At 44.9% G+C, this 24,959-nt stretch overlaps 1 protein-coding gene across 1 annotated transcript in view; it reads left to right on the plus strand.

Moving 5' to 3' along the window:
* The window catches only part of SLC7A8 (solute carrier family 7 member 8), a 53,323-nt gene extending 30,740 nt beyond the window's left edge, over positions 1–22,583 (plus strand). Inside the window, exons 6-12 of the mRNA XM_044274474.1 lie at positions 590–743; positions 16,675–16,798; positions 16,960–17,063; positions 17,156–17,252; positions 18,128–18,277; positions 21,102–21,279; positions 21,399–22,583. Coding sequence (XP_044130409.1) covers positions 590–743; positions 16,675–16,798; positions 16,960–17,063; positions 17,156–17,252; positions 18,128–18,277; positions 21,102–21,279; positions 21,399–21,547 — 956 coding nt within the window. The 3' untranslated portion in view covers positions 21,548–22,583. The remainder of the gene's footprint in view (positions 1–589; positions 744–16,674; positions 16,799–16,959; positions 17,064–17,155; positions 17,253–18,127; positions 18,278–21,101; positions 21,280–21,398) is intronic.
* The last annotated feature ends 2,376 nt before the right edge of the window (positions 22,584–24,959 follow it).

Below are 24,959 nucleotides of genomic sequence, written 5' to 3' on the forward strand. Positions count from 1 at the left end.
GAATCCCATGCAAACACAGGGAGAACATACAAACTCCATGCAGATGTTGTTCTTGGTTGGATTCGAACCTAGGACCCCAGCGCTGCAAGCCACCATGCTGCCCATATTAATAGCATATCAATATCAGAAGCCTGGAAAACCCCTTTAAGTTATCGTACTGCATTTATTATGGTATCAGAAATATATTTTGATTCAATTATATCGCTATAAGGGCTTGTGTTGTGCTAATACAGCGCTGTTGGCTTCAAATTTTAAATGGAGACATAGTTTATTTTCCAGATTCTACATGAATCTAAACAAATGTCAGGCTCCATCAGATGCCACATAAATGATGGAGGTATTCTCTTCTAGAAGCATTGCAACTATAGTACCGTATGTAGGCACCATATCTCTGCACAGAAAGTAACTAGATGGTTTTGCCATGTGGATGGAGTCTCAGACAGTAATGTAAGTGCATAGGTAATGCTGGAGGTAGAAATATTGGTTCATTCTGAAACATGCCAGAAAATCTACTTTGAGTGGAAGGATCGTTTATTGGCTAGTTTGGTTTCTGTTACCTTGCCTAACCATGCTGCTTGTTTCACATCAGGGGAATATTTCTGGCTGGAACCAAAGAACGCTTTTGAGAATTTCCAGGAGCCAGACATTGGTCTCATTGCATTGGCATTCCTCCAAGGATCCTTTGCGTACGGTGGCTGGAACTTTCTTAACTACGTCACAGAGGAGCTGGTGGATCCCTACAAGTAAGAATGACGAGCAGTGCCAATCATTGGCCTTAAATTCAGTGTTATTTGAAAGATATGTTTCATACCATTTCAGTTACATATCTTGTAAGTATTTCTTTCAAATGACATTGTTCACGGTCAATAACCTTCTTAGGGCTCTTTCACACTTGCGTTCTTTTCTTCCGGCATAGAGTTCCGTCGTCGGGGCTCTATGCCGGAAGAATCCTGATCAGGATTATCCCCATGCATTCTGAATGGAGAGAAATCCGTTCAGGATGCATCAGGATGTCTTCAGTTCCGGACCGGAACGTTTTTTGGCCGGAGAAAATACCGCAGCATGCTGCGCTTTTTGCTCCGGCCAAAAATCCTGAAGACTTGCCGCAAAGCCGGATCCGGAATTAATGCCCATTGAAAGGCATTAATCCGGATCCGGCCTTAAGCTAAACGTCGTTTCGGCGCATTGCCGGATCCGACGTTTAGCTTTTTCTGAATGGTTACCATGGCTGCCGGGACGCTAAAGTCCTGTTTGCCATGGTAAAGTGTAGTGGGGAGCGGTGGAGCAGTATACTTACCGTCCGTGCGGCTCCAGAGTGACGTCAGGGCGCCCCACGCGCATGGATGACATGATCGCATGGCACGTCATCCATGCGCATGGGGCGCTCTGACGTCATTCTGGAGCGCCCCGGGAGCTGCACGGGCGGTAAGTATACTGCTCCCCCGCTCCCCACTACTACTATGGCAACCAGGACTTTAATAGCGTCCTGGCTGTCATAGTAACACTGAACGCATTTTGAAGACGGATCCGTCTTCAAATGCTTTCAGTTCACTTGCGTTTTTCCGGATCCGGCATGTAATTTCGGCAAATGGAGTACACGCCGGATCCGGACAACGCAAGTGTGAAAGAGTCCTTAGCTTAGATACATATTGATGGGTGAGAGGTACAATTTGGTGACTAGTCTACAATATAGATTAACATTCTGCTCCTAGTGGCCAATATTTATTTCTTTATCTTTTATTTTTAATTTTTTTAGTTTAATATACAGTATTTTTCACTCCGTAAGACCCTCCTAGGATTTAAAGGAAGAAAATAAGAAAAAAATATTATTCATCAAACACCTGCACTCGCCGCTCCCTGGTCTTTTCCGGGTACCTTGTTGCATTGTGACCTGACGTTACACATCAGATCATAGTGTGCGCATTACATCCTGATGCTGTACGCAGTCAGGACAGTGCAGCACGGCGCCCAAAGACCAGGGAGTGTTGCGTACAGCCAGCTTCATGAGCATTGTATGCACTGCTTCCCGGTCCTACTCTGTACTAGTGAGCACTACCATAATGATGGAGGCGCTCACCAGTATTCAATCCATAAGACGCACTGCCATTTTTCCACCCACTTTTGGGGGGGAAAAATGCATCTGAGGAAAAAATACAGTATATACTTCAGCTTTGAACTTTATGGACTTAGCCTAAGGGCTCATTGAGATGGCTGGCCGTATGTTGCTTTCTGCATTCACTTCTATGGGGCCCCAAAAGATGCGGACAGCACTCCTTGTGCTGTCCGCATCATTTCTTGCGTTCCACGGCCCCTTAAAACAAATAAAACCTGTCCTTTACTTGTCAGTGAAAATCTGGACGTTGCCCCATTAAAGTCTATGGGTCCCCAAAAATGCAGAATGCAATACATTTTTGTGGACCGCAAAAAAACACACGTCCATCTGAAGGAGCCCTAAGGGTCCTCTTACATGTGCCAACACCAGGCAATAAACAAGCATGATCAACAGTATACAAGTCGCAGTATACAAATTGTCACCTGTGTGCATTTGATAAGGCTCTATACCAAAGTGAATGGGGGACGAACTATCGATATTATGATCATTCATCCCTCATTCACTCTGTATATTGTCTGTTTACACAGGGCAATGTGCTGCCAGCAAAATAATCTTTTAGGTGTTAGATGAAAGATGTGATCACCCAACAAACCTTTTGTTTTGGGACAATTATTTATATGAACGTTTGTTCTGCAGTGGAAAACGCTCTATCCACTATGCAGATTTTTTCACAGGGTTTTCCACTTTAGAATCAATTTCCCATTGAACTGAATAGATAGATTCTCAAACAGAAAATCCGCAACACATCAACATTATTTATGCTGCGGATTGTATATTTCGCAGCAGAACACTACACAGGGATAGATGATTTTCAGCCACATAGGACAACATGAGTGACGTCTTGATGTTGCTTGTGAATAGGGATGAGCGAACTCGAACTGTATAGTTCGGGTTCGTACCGAATTTTGGGGTGTCCGTGACACGGACCCGAACCCGGACATTTTCGTAAAAGTCCGGGTTCGGTGTTCGTCGCTTTCTTGGCGCTTTTGTGACGCTTTCTTGGCGCTTTTTGAAAGGCTGCAAAGCAGCCAATCAACAAGCGTCATACTACTTGCCCCAAGAGGCCATCACAGCCATGCCTACTATTGGCATGGCTGTGATTGGCCAGAGCACCATGTGACCCAGCCTCTATTTAAGCTGGAGTCACATAGCGCCGCCCGTCACTCTGCTCTGATTAGCGTAGGGAGAGGTTGCGGCTGCGACAGTAGGGCGAGATTAGGCAGATTAACTCCTCCAAAGGACTTGATTAACTGATCGATCTGCAGCTGTGGATCATTGAGCTGCTGATCCTCAATTGCTCACTGTTTTTAGGCTGCACAGACCGTTTGTCAGTCTCATTTTTCTGGGGTGATCGGCGGCCATTTTGTGTCTTGTGGTGCGCCAGCACAAGCTGCGACCAAGTGCATTTAACCCTCAATGGTGTGGTTGTTTTTTGGCTAAAGCCTACATCAGGGTGAAGCTGTCACACCAAGTGCATTTAACCAGCAATAGTCTGTTCATTTTTTGGCCATATACAAAATCAGGGGCAAGCTGCGCCTGTCACCAAGTGCATTTAACCCTCAATGGTGTGGTTGTTTTTTGGCTAAAGCCTACATCAGGGTGAAGCTGTGACACCAAGTGCATTTAACCAGCAATAGTCTGTTCATTTTTTGGCCATATACAAAATCAGGGGCAAGCTGCGCCTGTCACCAAGTGCATTTAACCCTCAATGGTGTGGTTGTTTTTTGGCTAAAGCCTACATCAGGGTGAAGCTGTCACACCAAGTGCATTTAACCAGCAATAGTCTGTTCATTTTTTGGCCATATACAAAATCAGGGGCAAGCTGCGCCTGTCACCAAGTGCATTTAACCCTCAATGGTGTGGTTGTTTTTTGGCTAAAGCCTACATCAGGGTGAAGCTGTCACACCAAGTGCATTTAACCAGCAATAGTCTGTTTATTTTTTGGCCATATCCCAGTCTAATTCTGTCACTAAATCCATACCGGTCACCCAGCGCCTAAATACTAGGCCTCAAATTTATATCCAGCTAAATCTGTCCCTAGTGCTGTAGCTGGGCGAGTTATTTAGTGTCCGTTCAAGCACATTTCTTGTTCTGGGTTGAAATACAATTCCCAATTTAGCAATTTCATAATTTAGTGGTTCCTGCTATATCAGAGCTATTTGAAATCTATCCCAAAAAGGGTATATAATATTGAAGGTGCACATTGGGTCATTCAGAATAACTTCACACACACCCGCTACTGTGTATTTCCAAGTCTAATTCTGTCACTAAACCCATACCTGTCACCCAGCGCCTAAATACTAGGCCTCAAATTTAAATCCCTCTAAATCTCTCGTTACCGCTGTACTGTTGTTGCTGGGCAAGATATTTAGTGTCCGTCAAAGCACATTTTTTGTTCTGGGTTGAAGTACAATTCCCAATTTAGCAATTTCATAATTTAGTGGTTCCTGCTATATCAGAGCTATTTGAAATCTATCCCAAAAAGGGTATATAATATTGAAGGTGCACATTGGGTCATTCAGAATAACTTCACACACACCCGCTACTGTGTATTTCCAAGTCTAATTCTGTCACTAAACCCATACCTGTCACCCAGCGCCTAAATACTAGGCCTCAAATTTAAATCCCTCTAAATCTCTCGTTACCGCTGTACTGTTGTTGCTGGGCAAGATATTTAGTGTCCGTCAAAGCACATTTTTTGTTCTGGGTTGAAGTACAATTCCCAATTTAGCAATTTCATAATTTAGTGGTTTCTGCTATATCAGAGCTATTTGAAATCTATCCCTAAAAGGGTATATAATATTGAAGGTGCACATTGGGTCATTCAGAATAACTTCACACACACGCTTCTGTGCATTTCCAAGTCTAATTCTGTCACTAAATCCATACCGGTGACCCAGCGCCTAAATACTAGGCCTCAAATTTAAATCCCTCTAAATCTCTCGTTACCCACCGCTGTACTGTTGTTGCTGGGCAAGATATTTAGTGTCCGTCAAAGCACATTTTTTGTTCTGGGTTGAAGTACAATTCCCAATTTAGCAATTTCATAATTTAGTGGTTTCTGCTATATCAGAGCTATTTGAAATCTATCCCTAAAAGGGTATATAATATTGAAGGTGCACATAGGGTCATTCAGAATAACTTCACACACACGCTTCTGTGCATTTCCAAGTCTAATTCTGTCACTAAATCCATACCGGTGACCCAGCGCCTAAATACTAGGCCTCAAATTTAAATCCCTCTAAATCTCTCGTTACCCACCGCTGTACTGTTGTTGCTGGGCAAGATATTTAGTGTCCGTCAAAGCACATTTTTTGTTCTGGGTTGAAGTACAATTCCCAATTTAGCAATTTCATAATTTAGTGGTTTCTGCTATATCAGAGCTATTTGAAATCTATCCCTAAAAGGGTATATAATATTGAAGGTGCACATAGGGTCATTCAGAATAACTTCACACACACGCTTCTGTGCATTTCCAAGTCTAATTCTGTCACTAAATCCATACCGGTGACCCAGCGCCTAAATACTAGGCCTCAAATTTAAATCCCTCTAAATCTCTCGTTACCCACCGCTGTACTGTTGTTGCTGGGCAAGATATTTAGTGTCCGTCAAAGCACATTTTTTGTTCTGGGTTGAAGTACAATTCCCAATTTAGCAATTTCATAATTTAGTGGTTTCTGCTATATCAGAGCTATTTGAAATCTATCCCTAAAAGGGTATATAATATTGAAGGTGCACATAGGGTCATTCAGAATAACTTCACACACACGCTTCTGTGCATTTCCAAGTCTAATTCTGTCACTAAATCCATACCGGTGACCCAGCGCCTAAATACTAGGCCTCAAATTTAAATCCCTCTAAATCTCTCGTTACCCACCGCTGTACTGTTGTTGCTGGGCAAGATATTTAGTGTCCGTCAAAGCACATTTTTTGTTCTGGGTTGAAGTACAATTCCCAATTTAGCAATTTCATAATTTAGTGGTTTCTGCTATATCAGAGCTATTTGAAATCTATCCCTAAAAGGGTATATAATATTGAAGGTGCACATAGGGTCATTCAGAATAACTTCACACACACGCTTCTGTGCATTTCCAAGTCTAATTCTGTCACTAAATCCATACCGGTGACCCAGCGCCTAAATACTAGGCCTCAAATTTATATCCCGCTAAATCTCTCGTTACCGCTGTACTGTTGTTGCTGGGCAAGATATTTAGTGTCCGTCAAAGCACATTTTTTGTTCTGGGTTGAAGTACAATTCCCAATTTAGCAATTTCATAATTTAGTGGTTCCTGCTATATCAGAGCTATTTGAAATCTATCCCAAAAAGGGTATATAATATTGAAGGTGCACATTGGGTCATTCAGAATAACTTCACACACACCCGCTACTGTGTATTTCCAAGTCTAATTCTGTCACTAAACCCATACCTGTCACCCAGCGCCTAAATACTAGGCCTCAAATTTAAATCCCTCTAAATCTCTCGTTACCGCTGTACTGTTGTTGCTGGGCAAGATATTTAGTGTCCGTCAAAGCACATTTTTTGTTCTGGGTTGAAGTACAATTCCCAATTTAGCAATTTCATAATTTAGTGGTTTCTGCTATATCAGAGCTATTTGAAATCTATCCCTAAAAGGGTATATAATATTGAAGGTGCACATTGGGTCATTCAGAATAACTTCACACACACGCTTCTGTGCATTTCCAAGTCTAATTCTGTCACTAAATCCATACCGGTGACCCAGCGCCTAAATACTAGGCCTCAAATTTAAATCCCTCTAAATCTCTCGTTACCCACCGCTGTACTGTTGTTGCTGGGCAAGATATTTAGTGTCCGTCAAAGCACATTTTTTGTTCTGGGTTGAAGTACAATTCCCAATTTAGCAATTTCATAATTTAGTGGTTTCTGCTATATCAGAGCTATTTGAAATCTATCCCTAAAAGGGTATATAATATTGAAGGTGCACATAGGGTCATTCAGAATAACTTCACACACACCCGCTACTGTGTATTTCCAAGTCTAATTCTGTCACTAAACCCATACCTGTCACCCAGCGCCTAAATACTAGGCCTCAAATTTAAATCCCTCTAAATCTCTCGTTACCGCTGTACTGTTGTTGCTGGGCAAGATATTTAGTGTCCGTCAAAGCACATTTTTGTTCTGGGTTGAAGTACAATTCCCAATTTAGCAATTTCATAATTTAGTGGTTTCTGCTATATCAGAGCTATTTGAAATCTATCCCTAAAAGGGTATATAATATTGAAGGTGCACATTGGGTCATTCAGAATAACTTCACACACACGCTTCTGTGCATTTCCAAGTCTAATTCTGTCACTAAATCCATACCGGTGACCCAGCGCCTAAATACTAGGCCTCAAATTTAAATCCCTCTAAATCTCTCGTTACCCACCGCTGTACTGTTGTTGCTGGGCAAGATATTTAGTGTCCGTCAAAGCACATTTTTTGTTCTGGGTTGAAGTACAATTCCCAATTTAGCAATTTCATAATTTAGTGGTTTCTGCTATATCAGAGCTATTTGAAATCTATCCCTAAAAGGGTATATAATATTGAAGGTGCACATAGGGTCATTCAGAATAACTTCACACACACGCTTCTGTGCATTTCCAAGTCTAATTCTGTCACTAAATCCATACCGGTGACCCAGCGCCTAAATACTAGGCCTCAAATTTAAATCCCTCTAAATCTCTCGTTACCCACCGCTGTACTGTTGTTGCTGGGCAAGATATTTAGTGTCCGTCAAAGCACATTTTTTGTTCTGGGTTGAAGTACAATTCCCAATTTAGCAATTTCATAATTTAGTGGTTTCTGCTATATCAGAGCTATTTGAAATCTATCCCTAAAAGGGTATATAATATTGAAGGTGCACATAGGGTCATTCAGAATAACTTCACACACACGCTTCTGTGCATTTCCAAGTCTAATTCTGTCACTAAATCCATACCGGTGACCCAGCGCCTAAATACTAGGCCTCAAATTTAAATCCCTCTAAATCTCTCGTTACCCACCGCTGTACTGTTGTTGCTGGGCAAGATATTTAGTGTCCGTCAAAGCACATTTTTTGTTCTGGGTTGAAGTACAATTCCCAATTTAGCAATTTCATAATTTAGTGGTTCCTGCTATATCAGAGCTATTTGAAATCTATCCCAAAAAGGGTATATAATATTGAAGGTGCACATTGGGTCATTCAGAATAACTTCACACACACCCGCTACTGTGTATTTCCAAGTCTAATTCTGTCACTAAACCCATACCTGTCACCCAGCGCCTAAATACTAGGCCTCAAATTTAAATCCCTCTAAATCTCTCGTTACCGCTGTCCTGTTGTAGCTGGGAAAGTTATTTAGTGCCCGTCAAAGCACATTTTTTGTTCTGGGTTGAAGTACAATTCCCAATTTAGCAATTTCATAATTTAGTGGTTCCTGCTATATCAGAGCTATTTGAAATCTATCCCAAAAAGGGTATATAATATTCAAGGTGCACATTGGGTCATTCAGAATAACTTCACACACACGCTTCTGTGCATTTCCAAGTCTAATTCTGTCACTAAATCCATACCGGTCACCCAGCGCCTAAATACTAGGCCTCAAATTTATATCCCGCTGAATTTGAATACAATACATTGGGCCAAATAATATATTTGTTGTTGTGGTGAACCATAACAATGAGAAAAACATCTAGTAAGGGACGCGGACGTGGACATGGTCGTGGTGGTGTTAGTGGACCCTCTGGTGCTGGGAGAGGACGTGGCCGTTCTGCCACATCCACACGTCCTAGTGTACCAACTACCTCAGGTCCCAGTAGCCGCCAGAATTTACAGCGATATATGGTGGGGCCCAATGCCGTTCTAAGGATGGTAAGGCCTGAGCAGGTACAGGCATTAGTCAATTGGGTGGCCGACAGTGGATCCAGCACGTTCACATTATCTCCCACCCAGTCTTCTGCAGAAAGCGCACAGATGGCGCCTGAAAACCAACCCCATCAGTCTGTCACATCACCCCCATGCATACCAGGGAAACTGTCTCAGCCTCAAGTTATGCAGCAGTCTCTTATGCTGTTTGAAGACTCCGCTGGCAGGGTTTCCCAAGGGCATCCACCTAGCCCTTCCCCAGCGGTGAAAGACATAGAATGCACTGACGCACAACCACTTATGTTTCCTGATGATGAGGACATGGGAATACCACCTCAGCATGTCTCTGATGATGACGAAACACAGGTGCCAACTGCTGCGTCTTTCTGCAGTGTGCAGACTGAACAGGAGGTCAGGGATCAAGACTGGGTGGAAGACGATGCAGGGGACGATGAGGTCCTAGACCCCACATGGAATGAAGGTCGTGCCACTGACTTTCACAGTTCGGAGGAAGAGGCAGTGGTGAGACCGAGCCAACAGCGTAGCAAAAGAGGGAGCAGTGGGCAAAAGCAGAACACCCGCCGCCAAGAGACTCCGCCTGCTACTGACCGCCGCCATCTGGGACCGAGCACCCCAAAGGCAGCTTCAAGGAGTTCCCTGGCATGGCACTTCTTCAAACAATGTGCTGACGACAAGACCCGAGTGGTTTGCACGCTGTGCCATCAGAGCCTGAAGCGAGGCATTAACGTTCTGAACCTGAGCACAACCTGCATGACCAGGCACCTGCATGCAAAGCATGAACTGCAGTGGAGTAAACACCTTAAAACCAAGGAAGTCACTCAGGCTCCCCCTGCTACCTCTTCTGCTGCTGCCGCCTCGGCCTATTCTGCTGCTGCCGCCTCGGCCTCTTCCTCCGCCTCTGGAGGAACGTTGGCACCTGCCGCCCAGCAAACAGGGGATGTACCACCAACAACACCACCACCACCACCTCCGTCACCAAGCGTCTCAACCATGTCACACGCCAGCGTTCAGCTCTCCATCTCACAAACATTTGATAGAAAGCGTAAATTCCCACCTAGCCACCCTCGATCCCTGGCCCTGAATGCCAGCATTTCTAAACTACTGGCCTATGAAATGCTGTCATTTAGGCTGGTGGACACAGACAGCTTCAAACAGCTCATGTCGCTTGCTGTCCCACAGTATGTTGTTCCCAGCCGGCACTACTTCTCCAAGAGAGCCGTGCCTTCCCTGCACAACCAAGTATCCGATAAAATCAAGTGTGCACTGCGCAACGCCATCTGTAGCAAGGTCCACCTAACCACAGATACGTGGACCAGTAAGCACGGCCAGGGACGCTATATCTCCCTAACTGCACACTGGGTAAATGTAGTGGCAGCTGGGCCCCAGGCGGAGAGCTGTTTGGCGCACGTCCTGCCGCCGCCAAGGATCGCAGGGCAACATTCTTTGCCTCCTGTTGCCACCTCCTCCTTCTCGGCTTCCTCCTCCTCTTCTTCCACCTGCTCATCCAGTCAGCCACACACCTTCACCACCAACTTCAGCACAGCCCGGGGTAAACGTCAGCAGGCCATTCTGAAACTCATATGTTTGGGGGACAGGCCCCACACCGCACAGGAGTTGTGGCGGGGTATTGAACAGACCGACGAGTGGTTGCTGCCGGTGAGCCTCAAGCCCGGCCTGGTGGTGTGTGATAATGGGCGAAATCTCGTTGCAGCTCTGGGACTAGCCAATTTGACGCACATCCCTTGCTTGGCGCATGTGCTGAATTTGGTGGTGCAGAAGTTCATTCACAACTACCCCGACATGTCAGAGCTGCTGCATAAAGTGCGGGCCGTCTGTTCGCGCTTCCGGCGTTCACATCCTGCCGCTGCTCGCCTGTCTGCGCTACAGCGTAACTTCGGCCTTCCCGCTCACCGCCTCATATGCGACGTGCCCACCAGGTGGAACTCCACCTTGCACATGCTGGACAGACTGTGCGAGCAGCAGCAGGCCATAGTGGAGTTTCAGCTGCAGCACGCACGGGTCAGTCGCACTACAGAACAGCACCACTTCACCACCAATGACTGGGCCTCCATGCGAGACCTGTGTGCCCTGTTGCGCTGTTTCGAGTACTCCACCAACATGGCCAGTGGCGATGACACCGTTATCAGCGTTACAATACCACTTCTATGTCTCCTTGAGAAAACACTTAGGGCGATGATGGAACAGGAGGTGGCCCAGGAGGAGGAGGAGGAGGATGAGGAAGAGGGGTCATTTTTAGCACTTTCAGGCCAGTCTCTTCGAAGTGACTCAGAGGGAGGTTTTTTGCAACAGCAGAGGCCAGGTACAAATGTGGCCAGCCAGGGCCCACTACAGGAGGACGAGGATGAGGAGGAGGAGGTGGAGGAGGATGAGGATGAGGATGAAGCATGGTCACAGCGGGGTGGCACCCAACGCAGCTCGGGTCCATCACTGGTGCGTGGCTGGGGGGAAAGGCAGGACGATGACGATACGCCTCCCACAGAGGACAGCTTGTCCTTACCCCTGGGCAGCCTGGCACACATGAGCGACTACATGCTGCAGTGCCTGCGCAACGACAGCAGAGTTGCCCACATTTTAACCTGTGCGGACTACTGGGTTGCCACCCTGCTGGATCCACGCTACAAAGACAATGTGCCCACCTTACTTCCTGCACTGGAGCGTGATAGGAAGATGCGCGAGTACAAGCGCACGTTGGTAGACGCGCTACTGAGAGCATTCCCAAATGTCACAGGGGAACAAGTGGAAGCCCAAGGCCAAGGCAGAGGAGGAGCAAGAGGTCGCCAAGGCAGCTGTGTCACGGCCAGCTCCTCTGAGGGCAGGGTTAGCATGGCAGAGATGTGGAAAACTTTTGTCAACACGCCACAGCTAACTGCACCACCACCTGATACGCAACGTGTTAGCAGGAGGCAACATTTCACTAACATGGTGGAACAGTACGTGTGCACACCCCTCCACGTACTGACTGATGGTTCGGCCCCATTCAACTTCTGGGTCTCTAAATTGTCCACGTGGCCAGAGCTAGCCTTTTATGCCTTGGAGGTGCTGGCCTGCCCGGCAGCCAGCGTTTTGTCTGAACGTGTATTCAGCACGGCAGGGGGCGTCATTACAGACAAACGCAGCCGCCTGTCTACAGCCAATGTGGACAAGCTGACGTTCATAAAAATGAACCAGGCATGGATCCCACAGGACCTGTCCGTCCCTTGTCCAGATTAGACATTAACTACCTCCCCATAACCATATATTATTGGACTCCAGGGCACTTCCTCATTCAATCCTATTTTTATTTTCATTTTACCATTATATTGCGATGCTACCCAAAGTTGAATGAACCTCTCCTCTGCCTGTGTGCTAGGCCTAAATATATGCCAATGGACTGTTGCAGTGGTGGCTGACATGAAGCCTGATTCTCTGCTATGACATGCAGACTAATTCTCTGCTGACATGAAGCCAGATTGTCTGTTACGGGACCTCTCTCCTCTGCCTGGGTGCTGGGCCTAAATTTATGACAATGGACTGTTGCAGTGGTGGCTGACGTGAAGCCTGATTCTCTGCTATGACATGCAGACTGATTCTCTGCTGACATGAAGCCAGATCCTCTGTTACGGGACCTCTCTCCTCTGCCTGGGTGCTGGGCCTAAATTTATGACAATGGACTGTTGCAGTGGTGGCTGACGTGAAGCCTGATTCTCTGCTATGACATGCAGACTGATTCTCTGCTGACATGAAGCCAGATCCTCTTTTACGGGACCTCTCTCCTCTGCCTGGGTGCTGGGCCTAAATTTATGACAATGGACTGTTGCAGTGGTGGCTGACGTGAAGCCTGATTCTCTGCTATGACATGCAGACTGATTCTCTGCTGTCATGAAGCCAGATTGTCTGTTACGGGACCTTTCTCCTCTACCTGGGTTCTGGGCCTAAATTTATGAAAATTGACTCTTACAGTGGTGGGTGACGTGAAGCCTGATTCTCTGCTATGATATGAAGACTGATTCTCTGCTGACATGAAGCCAGATTGTCTGTTACGGGACCTTTCTCCTCTGCCTGGGTTCTGGGCCTAAATTTATGAAAATTGACTCTTACAGTGGTGGGTGACGTGAAGCCTGATTCTCTGCTATGATATGAAGACTGATTCTCTGCTGACATGAAGCCAGATTGTCTGTTACGGGACCTTTCTCCTCTGCCTGGGTTCTGGGCCTAAATTTATGAAAATTGACTCTTACAGTGGTGGGTGACGTGAAGCCTGATTCTCTGCTATGATATGAAGACTGATTCTCTGCTGACATGAAGCCAGATTGTCTGTTACGGGACCTTTCTCCTCTGCCTGGGTTCTGGGCCTAAATTTATGAAAATTGACTCTTACAGTGGTGGGTGACGTGAAGCCTGATTCTCTGCTATGATATGAAGACTGATTCTCTGCTGACATGAAGCCAGATTGTCTGTTACGGGACCTTTCTCCTCTGCCTGGGTTCTGGGCCTAAATTTATGAAAATTGACTCTTACAGTGGTGGGTGACGTGAAGCCTGATTCTCTGCTATGATATGAAGACTGATTCTCTGCTGACATGAAGCCAGATTGTCTGTTACGGGACCTTTCTCCTCTGCCTGGGTTCTGGGCCTAAATTTATGAAAATTGACTCTTACAGTGGTGGGTGACGTGAAGCCTGATTCTCTGCTATGATATGAAGACTGATTCTCTGCTGACATGAAGCCAGATTGTCTGTTACGGGACCTTTTTCCTCTGCCTGGGTTCTGGGCCTAAATTTATGAAAATTGACTCTTACAGTGGTGGGTGACGTGAAGCCTGATTCTCTGCTATGATATGAAGACTGATTCTCTGCTGACATGAAGCCAGATTCTCTGTTACGGGACCTCTCTCCTCTGCCTGGGTGCTGGGCCTAAATTTATGACAATGGACTGTTGCAGTGGTGGCTGACGTGAAGCCTGATTCTCTGCTATGACATGCAGACTGATTCTCTGCTGACATGAAGCCAGATTCTCTGTTACGGGACCTCTCTCCTCTGCCTGTGTGTGTGCTGGGCCTAAATATATGCCAATGGACTGTTGCAGTGGTGGCTGACGTGAAGCCTCATTCTCTGCTATGACATGCAGACTAATTCTCTGCTGACATGAAGACAGATTCTCTGTTACGGGACCTCTCTCCTCTGCCTGGGTGCCGGGGCCTAAATATCTGAGAATGGACTGTTCCAGTGGTGGGTGACGGGAAGCCAGATTCTCTGCTATGGAACCTCTCTCCAATTGATTTTGGTTAATTTTTATTTATTTAATTTTTATTTTAATTCATTTCCCTATCCACATTTGTTTGCAGGGGATTTACCTACATGTTGCTGCCTTTTGCAGCCCTCTAGCTCTTTCCTGGGCTGTTTTACAGCCTTTTTAGTGCCGAAAAGTTCGGGTCCCCATTGACTTCAATGGGGTTCGGGTTCGGGACGAAGTTCGGATCGGGTTCGGATCCCGAACCCGAACATTTCCGGGATGTTCGGCCGAACTTCTCGAACCCGAACATCCAGGTGTTCGCTCAACTCTACTTGTGAACCCTTATATAGTACAAGCATGCCGCATGGGCCTCCTTTGTGCTGCCACCCTCGCCATGCAGCTGCTTGCCCAAATCAAGATTGCTGCAACTCAAAAGGGTTTTCCAAGACTTGAATACTGATGACCTATTGGGGTAGGTAGTCAGTATCTGATCAGTGGGGATACGACCCAGGACCCTCGCAGATCAGCTAAGAAGGTACCGATGCTCCTGTGAGTGCCTCTGCCTTCTCCAACTTACCAAGCACAGTGCTATACAGTGTCTAGTGGCTGTGCTTGGTATTGCACTCACCTGAGCTGCAGGAAAGCTGTGAGAAGGCCTCAGCATTTGCAGGAACGCTACTGCCTTATCAAACAGCTCATCGGTGGGTATCTAACCCCCACCTATCAGATACTGATGACCGATCCTCTGTATAGGTCATCAGTATTAGTCTTGGAAAACCCCTATAACTCCCCCAGGTGCAGGCATATGACCCCATTTAGAGTACAGCATCATGCCCATCATATACAGTGAAACCTATTGCCCAATATGAACATGCCCTTCTTACCTTGAGTAGAATCGCCTACCTCTCCCATGCTAGTCTCCTCCAAATGAGGTGACGGCTCATTGTGTGATGCTGCCACCTGCTGGCTAAATTTCTGATGCCGCCTCTTAAACAGATCAGACATGGGGTGAGCTTTATCATGAGGCACACTGTCAGCTCTGCCTGGGTCTGCTTTGCCATAATTTGCACCAAATTTATCAAATGTCACATATTTGATAAATTTGGTGTGTCTTAATTTTTAACACTTGTCTTGTTACTCCATTTTCCTCACCACTGACTACTGGAGTGATATTGCAAAATGTTTTGTGACTTAATTTGAATTGAATAAATCTTGTGTACACCCACTCGCCTAACTAAGGCAGGTTTCACACCTGCAGTGTGAATTCTGGCAGCGGTTTGTGTCTGCCGGAATGTGGCCGGATCTCTGCCAGTCCCCATTATACTGAATGGGGCTGGTGGGCATTCCCTCTGCAGTTCGCTGCTGGAATTCCCACTGCAGGTGTGAACCTAACTTAAAGGGGTTATCCAATTTCACAAACAACCCCCCCCCCATGTGCCAGGCCCCTCAGAGGAAATATACTTACCCCGCTCCCTGCACCGCCTCTGCTGCTTCTCCCTGTACATCCGGTTTTGGAATGGGGGGACCAGCCAATGGCAGGTGGTGACAGGGACAAGCGTCCCTAGCGTCGCCCGCAATGTTTTAATCCATGCACAGGGAGAAGCGGCGGTGCGGGGACCAGGAGCAGCGCAGTGAGCGGGGTACGTATATTCCCTCTGAGGGGCCCGACACATGGGGGGGCTGTTTCTGAAATTGGATAACCCCTTTAAGGATGCCCACATTTTAAAAAGTGTTGGAGGGAGTAAAATTACAAAAAAAGCACATTTTTGTGCAAAAAAGGGGAGCGCCGATAAGTTGTGACTTTTTTATGGCAGAAAATAAGTATACAGGGCTTCTGAATTTCCTCCATAATTCAGGTTTGCCAAGTAGGAGAGATGGGAGCTGCAGAACCCTCACTGCTGCTGTAGGGCTACTCAGCTCTTGTGTAATATGATAAATCAATTGTGATGTGCTGATAATGCATAACTTGATTTATCGTTCAAGAGTATGATAAAGGAATAACCCCCATCAGAACTGTGAATGTATTGGTTGGCATCCAGCAAAGATATTAAATAAATGGGGGGCTTCTTTTGTCCAGGCAATTCTCTTTTCTAGATTTGCAATGCTTGCTTCTGTAGCTTACATACCTCTGGTTCATCTCCGTTACAATATAATGTGTAAGTAAGCACATTTCATTGCCACAGTAAATGCACATGTACATGTGATTTAGACACAACATGTCACATGTGTGACGCAGGTTACTATGCCGGTGCCTGTACAGGTTACAGGTCACCGCTCTGCATTCACCTTTGACACCAGTAACCTGTTCATACATCATTTGTAGTATTTCTCAGAACTATGCGAAGATCCATGACCATTGAAGAATTGGTCACATTCATGGAATATGAACGTGTAGGTCTCCCTCTAGTGGCAAGACCTGGCTAATTCTTGTGTCTTTCACCAGGAATCTCCCACGTGCCATCTTCATCTCTATTCCACTTGTCACCTTTGTTTATGTTTTTGCAAACATTGCCTATGTGACAGCCATGTCCCCTCAGGAGCTACTGGCTTCCAATGCTGTGGCTGTGGTGAGTATTACTACGTCAGTGTTAATCATATCACTACTTACATATGGTGTGGTGTCATGTATGTCCCGTGTTGCCAATCTCCAATCTAACCTTTTAACATATAGCTAGCCATTCACTCGTGTGTGTTTTTATTTTTTATTTTTTTCTTCTTCAATATTTAGACATTTGGTGAAAAATTGCTAGGTGTCATGGCCTGGATAATGCCAATATCTGTCGCTCTCTCTACATTTGGAGGAGTCAATGGATCTCTCTTTACTTCTTCCAGGTAGGAGTTATTACCATACATATCATTGGATCCCATACAACGATGGTAGACGTGCATATAAAAATACATAAATGGTCTCATTCCTTTAACAGGTTGTTTTTTGCTGGGGCTAGAGAGGGTCATCTACCAAGTATCTTAGCCATGATCCACATCAAACGATGCACCCCAATCCCAGCACTTCTCTTCACGGTAAGTCCTTACTTTGCTGTAATTTCAAACAACTTAAAGGTATTGTCCAGCCATATATATTGATGACCTATCCTATGGATAGGTCATCTGTGTCTGATCAACATGGGTCCGGCACCCCACCCTACTGTTTGACAAGGAGATGGCGCTCCATGCGAGTGCCGCTTCATCTTCATTACACTACGCGTCGTATCCTGTGGAGCGGTGGCATAGTGTAATTACAAGTACTCGCTCTATTTAACTGAATGGAGCAAATATATGTATTAGGGTCCATTCACACGTTCGTATGAATGGTCCGGATCTGTTCCGCAATTATGTGACACGGGTGCAGACCCATTCATTTTTTTTAATGGGGACGGAAAAGATGCGGACAGCACACAGTGTGCTGTCCGCATCCACATTTTCGGTCCGTGGCCCCGAACTTCCAGTCTGTGGCTCCGTAAAAAAATAGAACATGTCCTATTCTTGTCCGCAGCTGCGGACAAGAATAGGCATTTCTATTGGGGTGCCGGTCGTGTGAATGGACCCTGAGACTGCACTTCTGAGACAAAGGGCAGTGTAATGAACAGGAAGCGGTGCTCACGTGGAGCTCTGCCTCCTCTTCAAACAGCTCATTGGCAGGGATGCTGGATGTTGGACTGCCGCCAGTCTGATATTGATGGACTATCCTGTGGATCCATCATATGTGACCCTTGGGATCGGTGGCGGTTACAGCATTTGGACCCCCAATGATCAGTTAATTATCCCTTTTAAGCATCATTTTAAGAAATAATTTACTAAATCAGACATGTAAGATGGGACAGCAGGTCTTTTTGTAAGCCTTTTGTATTTTGCACTTTCTCTAATATTCCAATATCTCATGTTTCTCTCCCAAACAGTGCCTCTCCACCTTACTCATGTTGGTGACTAGTGACATGTATACTCTGATCAATTATGTTGGCTTCATCAACTACCTGTTCTACGGTGTTACTGTTGCTGGACAGATTGTCTTGAGATGGAAGAAGCCAGACATCTCTCGACCAATTAAGGTTAGCAGGACTATTAAACGTTTTTATGGGGGCTACCATTTGTAACAGCATCTTCACGAGACACTTACACAGATGCTGTATGGCGCACACACAGGGCATAGAGTACGGGTGGAAGACAACCCTATTTCCTATGCCTGAGCTGTAGCAGCAGTGCACGCCGCCTACTCTATTGAATGCAAAGCTGACATTGTGATCCCAGTGGGAGGGGGAGCCTGATGACATAACTTTGAAATTTGGAAGCTGTGACCTGCTGCCCAACATCGGCATGACTTGGGCCCTCACATGGCCAAGGAGCTCTGCTGGCTTGTTATACCATGTGGTATGAAATGTGGATCAGACTAGGATCTGAAATATGGTTGTACTGTATACATGAGGCCTTATTCACATATTTCCTAAAGCTTTATACAACCATGTGGATTTGAAGTATCCACAGGGGATGTCCAAAATGACTAAAAGCAGAGTCTTTGTTTCTGTGGCTGCAGCAGTAATGCATGGTACAGTAATGCTGGGTTTACATGACCCAATTGTAGGGCAGATTATCGGGGACAATCATTTCGACGAGCGCTTATTCCCAATAATCTGGCTGTCTAAAGGTGCAGCCAATCACCTGATGAACGGGTGAAAAGCTCATTCGTTGGGTGAAACAGTCTTTCATGCAGGCACCTTAAAGGGGTTCTCTGGGAATTAAGAAAATCAAAATACTTAAATTACTTTATTATAAATATATTCACAAATACCTTTCATTATTTATAATGGCTTGTTTTGTCTGGGGAGCAGTCATCAGGGGAAACAAAATGGCCGATGTCACATTAGTTCACACAAAACCTGTCCTGATCACATAGCAGGACAAGTTACTTTACAACACTGAGGTAAAGAGCTGCCTCCTCCTCTTTGCTTGTCAGGGAGAATGATACTGAATACTGATAAGATGAACTTTAGTTGAATCTCCGGGGAATTTAGTTCATGAGGAGACATGAAGTACAGAGGACGGATAGGACAGACTGGTGATATGGAGCTGTGGTAATGGAAACTGCATACAAGTGCTGCTGCTTATTAGCCACATCTCATCCTCCTCTCATGTCTCCTCATATTCCCCATTCCCAAGGAGATTCACCTGTATTCAGGATCCTGATTCCTGACAAGCAGAGAGGAGGATGAGGCAGCTCTATGGCTGATTGTGGTGAAGTAACGTGTCCTCCTGTCTGATTAGGACAGGTTTGTGTGTACTGATAGGACAGCGGCCATTTTATTTCTCCTAATGATTGCTTCCTAGACAAAACAAGCCATTATAACTAATAATAATGGCATTTGTGAATATATTTATTAAATATTATTTTAGAAGTATTTTCATTTTTTTAATTCCTGGAGAACCCCTTTAAGTATCGTTTATGGGTAGCAGATTGTGGTGTCTAAACAGCAATCTGCTGCCCAAAAACAATGCACCTGTAACATAACGAGTGACATTAGCGATTGCTTGTTCTCGTACTGTGAAGGAGATGGCTGCATGTAAATACAGATCTTCACCTCCACTGAGCTAGCAGCCAACTGTTGGGAAGGAACACTTCCTTTCCGATAATCAAGTTCTCCTCAGGTGTGGATTTTTTTGCAGAAAAATCTCAATATAGTATAGTACCAGGAAACTGATTGAAAACTGACAAATCTCATGTATACTTTGCGTTTTATTTCCGTGTGGAAATTGACCTGCCATGTGGATTTTGAAATTTTCAGCAAGCCAATTGTTTGTGCGATTCCGCACCTTGGGTAGAGTGGTTTTCTTCATAAACTTCACTGGGGTTCATAACTTAAACAAAAAATCTTTACCAAAAGCCGCAACAAAACTGAGATAAATAGTGCAGATTTATGTAAGCTTGTTCCCGCAGTGTGTGAATGAGATTTATTAAAATCTCGTCCACTTTGCTGCTATTGTAGATACTGCCATGTAGATGTGTCCTAAAGAGAATACCTAAAACCCACCTCACACTGCATTCTGTTGCTAAAAGTTTAAATACTTCCCTCACTTGTCGTCTTGACTGAATATTGGACAGAGAACAGCTTTGATATATTACCACATTGTCCTGAACATTCACTGTACTTCACCAACAAAATAGTACGTGCACAGCAACAGGGGAGGGGGGAGGGGCCAATTTTGCAGCAGCCAGTTTACAGGTAGCTTGATTTCATCAAGTTTTCATGTCGGCTCCCTCTGCTGGTCAACAGTGGGAAATATGAAATGTTGTTTAACTTTTCATATTTATGGACAAGTGAAATAAGTATCTAAAAAATGGATGACACCTTCACTTTAAAGGGGTTATCCAAAGTCTAAAACATGCCCCCCCACCAATGCCCGGGCCCCTCATGTAGATTAAACTTACCCTGGTCCCCAGTGCCTGCGTCGCTCCTGATCCCTGCATGGCTGCGCTGCATCTCCTCTGTAGCATTGCAGGTGACGAAGATGCAGTGGTGCCCATGCAGGGATCAGGAGTGACGCGTGGGGTAAGTATAATCTATATGAGGGGCCTGGGTATTAGGGGGGCATGTTTTAGACTTTCAATAACCCCTTTAAGGAGGAGATTTGGGGTACTTGGACAACTTTTACTTATTACCCGAGAATGTTAAATAGATGAATAAAAAAGTTAAACTGTTCAGAAGAATTAGATAATTAAGGTAATTTAATGTATCTTTTAGAGAAACATGAAGTTCTGCATTAGAAAATGGGAAGCGTGGTCAGAAATGTCACGAGAAGCAGAGGAGAGAGACATTTAGAGAAGCAGAAAGAAAGAGAAGCAGTGGCTTGATTTGTAGTAATACTCTTCTTTTACCGCAGGTTAACCTCATATTTCCAGTGATCTACCTCCTCTTCTGGGCTTTTCTGCTTGTCTTCAGCCTTTGGTCAGAACCCATTGTTTGCGGAATAGGCCTAGCCATCATGCTGACTGGAGTCCCTGTCTACTTCCTTGGGGTCCATTGGCAAAATAAGCCCCAATGCTTCAATAACTTTGTTGGTGAGCACTTGATGGCATCTCAGTCCATAGTGGTGGAGATATATTCTTACTTGGACATGTACTTATACTTTGCATAGAAAGTGTAGTAAGTGTAGTCTCTTCTGTTTCCCCTTCTCCAGATGCAATGACACGTGGAGGCCAGAAGCTATGTGTGGTGGTTTATCCTCAGATGGACAACAAAGAAGAAGATGTCAGCGAGGAGACAAAAGAGCAGAGAGCTCCAATATATAAGCCAGGGTCTGAGGCTGGAGATGGTGCTCACGACTGAGCTTCTTTACACCTCCGCTGAGCTTTCACTCCAATCCCACTGCCCCTAAAAATCCTTGCTGTCAGGACCATACTCTACAGCCCTGCAGAGATAGATGGAACGTGGTGTATCTGTGTATGTGTGCGTGCACCTCAGTGTGCACATAGACTATGCTGGTTATTATACTTCTTGTCTCCATTGCCCTCAGGTAATAGTGGTGTCCCAGGGTAAAATCACTCGGTTTATAGTCAGTGCTACGTAATTGTCTGTATTTGTTACATATGCAGTTGTGCATTGTTTCTATGTAGCTCAATATCTGCTGTACTATTGAACCGTTTTTTTTATCACCACTACATACAGCGCCCTTAATAATATACTAGTTTTCCTGATGGGTAACAAAAGGAAATGCAACACTGCTCTGCCAAACTGATGACCTAATGTCTATGCACCTTATGTGATGGGAAATCTAAGCTCTAAGTGTGTGTCCCTGTCATGACCCCCAGAAAACCTCTAAGGCTTCAAGTGTTCCTCATGATCAGCCACAATGGACTTTACATTTGCCAGATTGAGGTACCTGAAAAGTTCTCTGATCAACCGCCTGTGCACTCTTTCCATGACCCTGCTGCTTAGAATTGAACATTTCATAAGGCATCACCAAAATAACATTCACTGGTAAATGAAGGTTTACACCTAACAATCATGAGACCTCCACAAAAATTACTCCTTGAACTTTCTGCAGGCCACATGTGGACTTTCTAGCACATGGCTTTCCAAAGGTGCAACTTGCTACAAAGGAAGTCACTGCGGTCTCAGGTTCTCCTTCCCCAGACTGTTCCAGGACACATTGGTCCTTATTTCAATTTAAATCTGTGGTTAACCATAACCTCTTGAGGGCACTCCAGTCTCTTACTACCCAAATGTTCTAGTCACACTCCGGGATCTCTGGGTGATTATTTACCAGGTGTTAATTCTCCAGAATACTCTACATGTTTTATATATTTTTTTTTTATTTAGGATCTATTGTCTCTGAATGTAATAAAATGAATCTTGTGCCTTTTTGGTGATTTGCCTATGTGCTGCTGCCTAGTGCTCCAGTCTCTTATCTACTTAGGGCCAATGCTAATCCTTGGGTATTTAAGGCACCCTCTACAGACATAGGGTGTCTAAGCTTCAAGGTTCCTTGGCAACCAAGTCCTGTGCTTCAGTGAGTCTTTAGCGGTTTTTCAACGAATTTTCCTACGTGATCTCTTGTCTGTCTATCCAGTATGTCTCCAGTCCAGACCTGCCCTGAATGTGTTATCCTACACCTTCAGTTTAACTTCTGTTTGTATTTTGAGTTAACCTAGTTCATCAGTGTCTGTATACTTGACAAACACTGAGCCTGCCTTGCCTGTGTCTGTACTACTACCACCACCACCACCACCATTGTGACTACCAATTTATCTGTATACATCCACACTTCTAGTGTGCGTCCTGGACATTCAATTTTAAGTGACTGTTCAGGCCTGTGTGTTTGTTATTGTGAGCTCCTGGTGCTTTCTTTAGAGTTCCTGATCCCAGTGAGTCATCTGGCAACTATACTGGTACTATCCCAAGAGGTAGTGTTCCAGATCCCTGTACAGTCATTAAAGGGAAGTGCTGGAATAACACCTTTAGGCCTCTTTCACACAGGCGTCATTTTTTTTAGCCTGGATAAGATGCGGGTGCGTCGCGGGAAATGCAAGATTTTTCTGCTTGAGTGCAAAACATTGTAATGCGTTTTGCACGCGCGTGAGAAGAATTGGCATGTTTGGTACCCAGACTACTTCACAGAAGTTCAGGTTTGGGTTAGGTGTTGTGTAGATTGTATTATTTTCCCTTATAACATGGTTATAAGGGAAAATAATAGCATTCCTAATACAGAATGCATAGTACAAAAGGGCTGAAGGGGTTAAAAAATAAATACAAATTTAACTCCCCTTAATCCACTTGTTCGCACAGCCCGACTTCTCTTCTGTCTTTTTTTCTTTGAGGAATAGGACCTTTGATGATGTCACTGTGCTCGTCACACGGTCCATCACATGATCTTTTACCATGGTGTTGGATCATGTGATGGACCATGTGATGAGCGTAGTGACATCACCACAGGTCCTTTTCCTGTGCACAGCAAAGATGGACAGAAGAAAAACTGGGCTGCGCGAACAAGTGGATTAAGGTCAGTTAAATTATTATTTTATTTTTAACCCCTCCAGCCCTATTGTACTAAGCATTCTGTATTAAGAATGCTATTATTTTTCCTTATAACCATATTATAAAGGAAAATAATAATGATTGGGTCTCCATCCCGATAGTCTCCTAGCAACCGTGTGTGAAAATTGCACCGCATCTTCCTGAGATTTTCACGCAACCCCATTCACTTCTATGGAGAACAAGATACAGAGATAAGCCGCACTCACCATTCGTGTTCCCGCTTCTTTATTGTAGGGCATGTTGCGGGGGCAGACTCGCATGGAGTATCAATCCACAGCAAAAGCTGTGGATTGATACTCCATGTGAGTCTGCCCCCGCAACATGCCCTACAATAAAGAAGCGTGAACACGAATGGTGAGTGCGGCTGATCTCTGTATCTTGTTCTCCATTTCATTCTGTTCAAGCTCTGCACCCCGATTTCTTGGATGGTCGGATCAGGCCAGGATTGTGTTCCTTCAATTCCCAGGTAGGAGGACGGTGCCCTCAGTACCTCTTGTTATGTGCATGAAAATCACTGCTCATCTGCACAGCCCCATAGAAATGAATGGGTCTAGATTCAGTGCAGTTGCAATGTGTTCACCTCATGTATTGCACCAGCGTGGAAATCCATAACACATCATAAGACCTAGAGGAGTAACACTGGGAGAGTCACTTGTAGAGGAATGATTTGGGGGTAATAAATATATAAATGGCCTGTACAAAGCATATGGTGAAAATCAAAAGATAAGGGGGCACTGCATCCCTCTGTAGAAGAATAAAATTCAGCTCTAAAGGCGACTAAGCTTTTTTTTACTGTAAAAACTAAATCTGTGGAATATTCTACCATGAAGTGTTCATAGCAGGAACAGTTAACTGTATATACTGTACAGGCCAAACGTTTGGACACACCTTCTCATTCAAAGAGTTTTCTTTATTTTCATGACTGAAAATTTGAGATTCACACTGAAGGCATCAAAACTATGAATTAACACATGTGGAATTATATACTTAAGAAACAACTGAAAATGTCATATTCTAGGTTCATCAAAGTAGCCACCTTTTGCTTTGATTACTGCTTTGCACACTCTTGACATTCTCTTGATGAGCTTCAAGAGGTAGTCACCTGAAATGGTCTTCCAACAGTCTTAAAAGAGTTCCCAGAGATGCTTAGCACTTGTTGGCCCTTTTGCCTTCACTCTGCGGTCCAGCTCACCCCAAACGATTT

This window comes from Bufo gargarizans, chromosome 1 (assembly GCF_014858855.1).
Source record: "Bufo gargarizans isolate SCDJY-AF-19 chromosome 1, ASM1485885v1, whole genome shotgun sequence".
Taxonomy (NCBI): domain Eukaryota; kingdom Metazoa; phylum Chordata; class Amphibia; order Anura; family Bufonidae; genus Bufo; species Bufo gargarizans.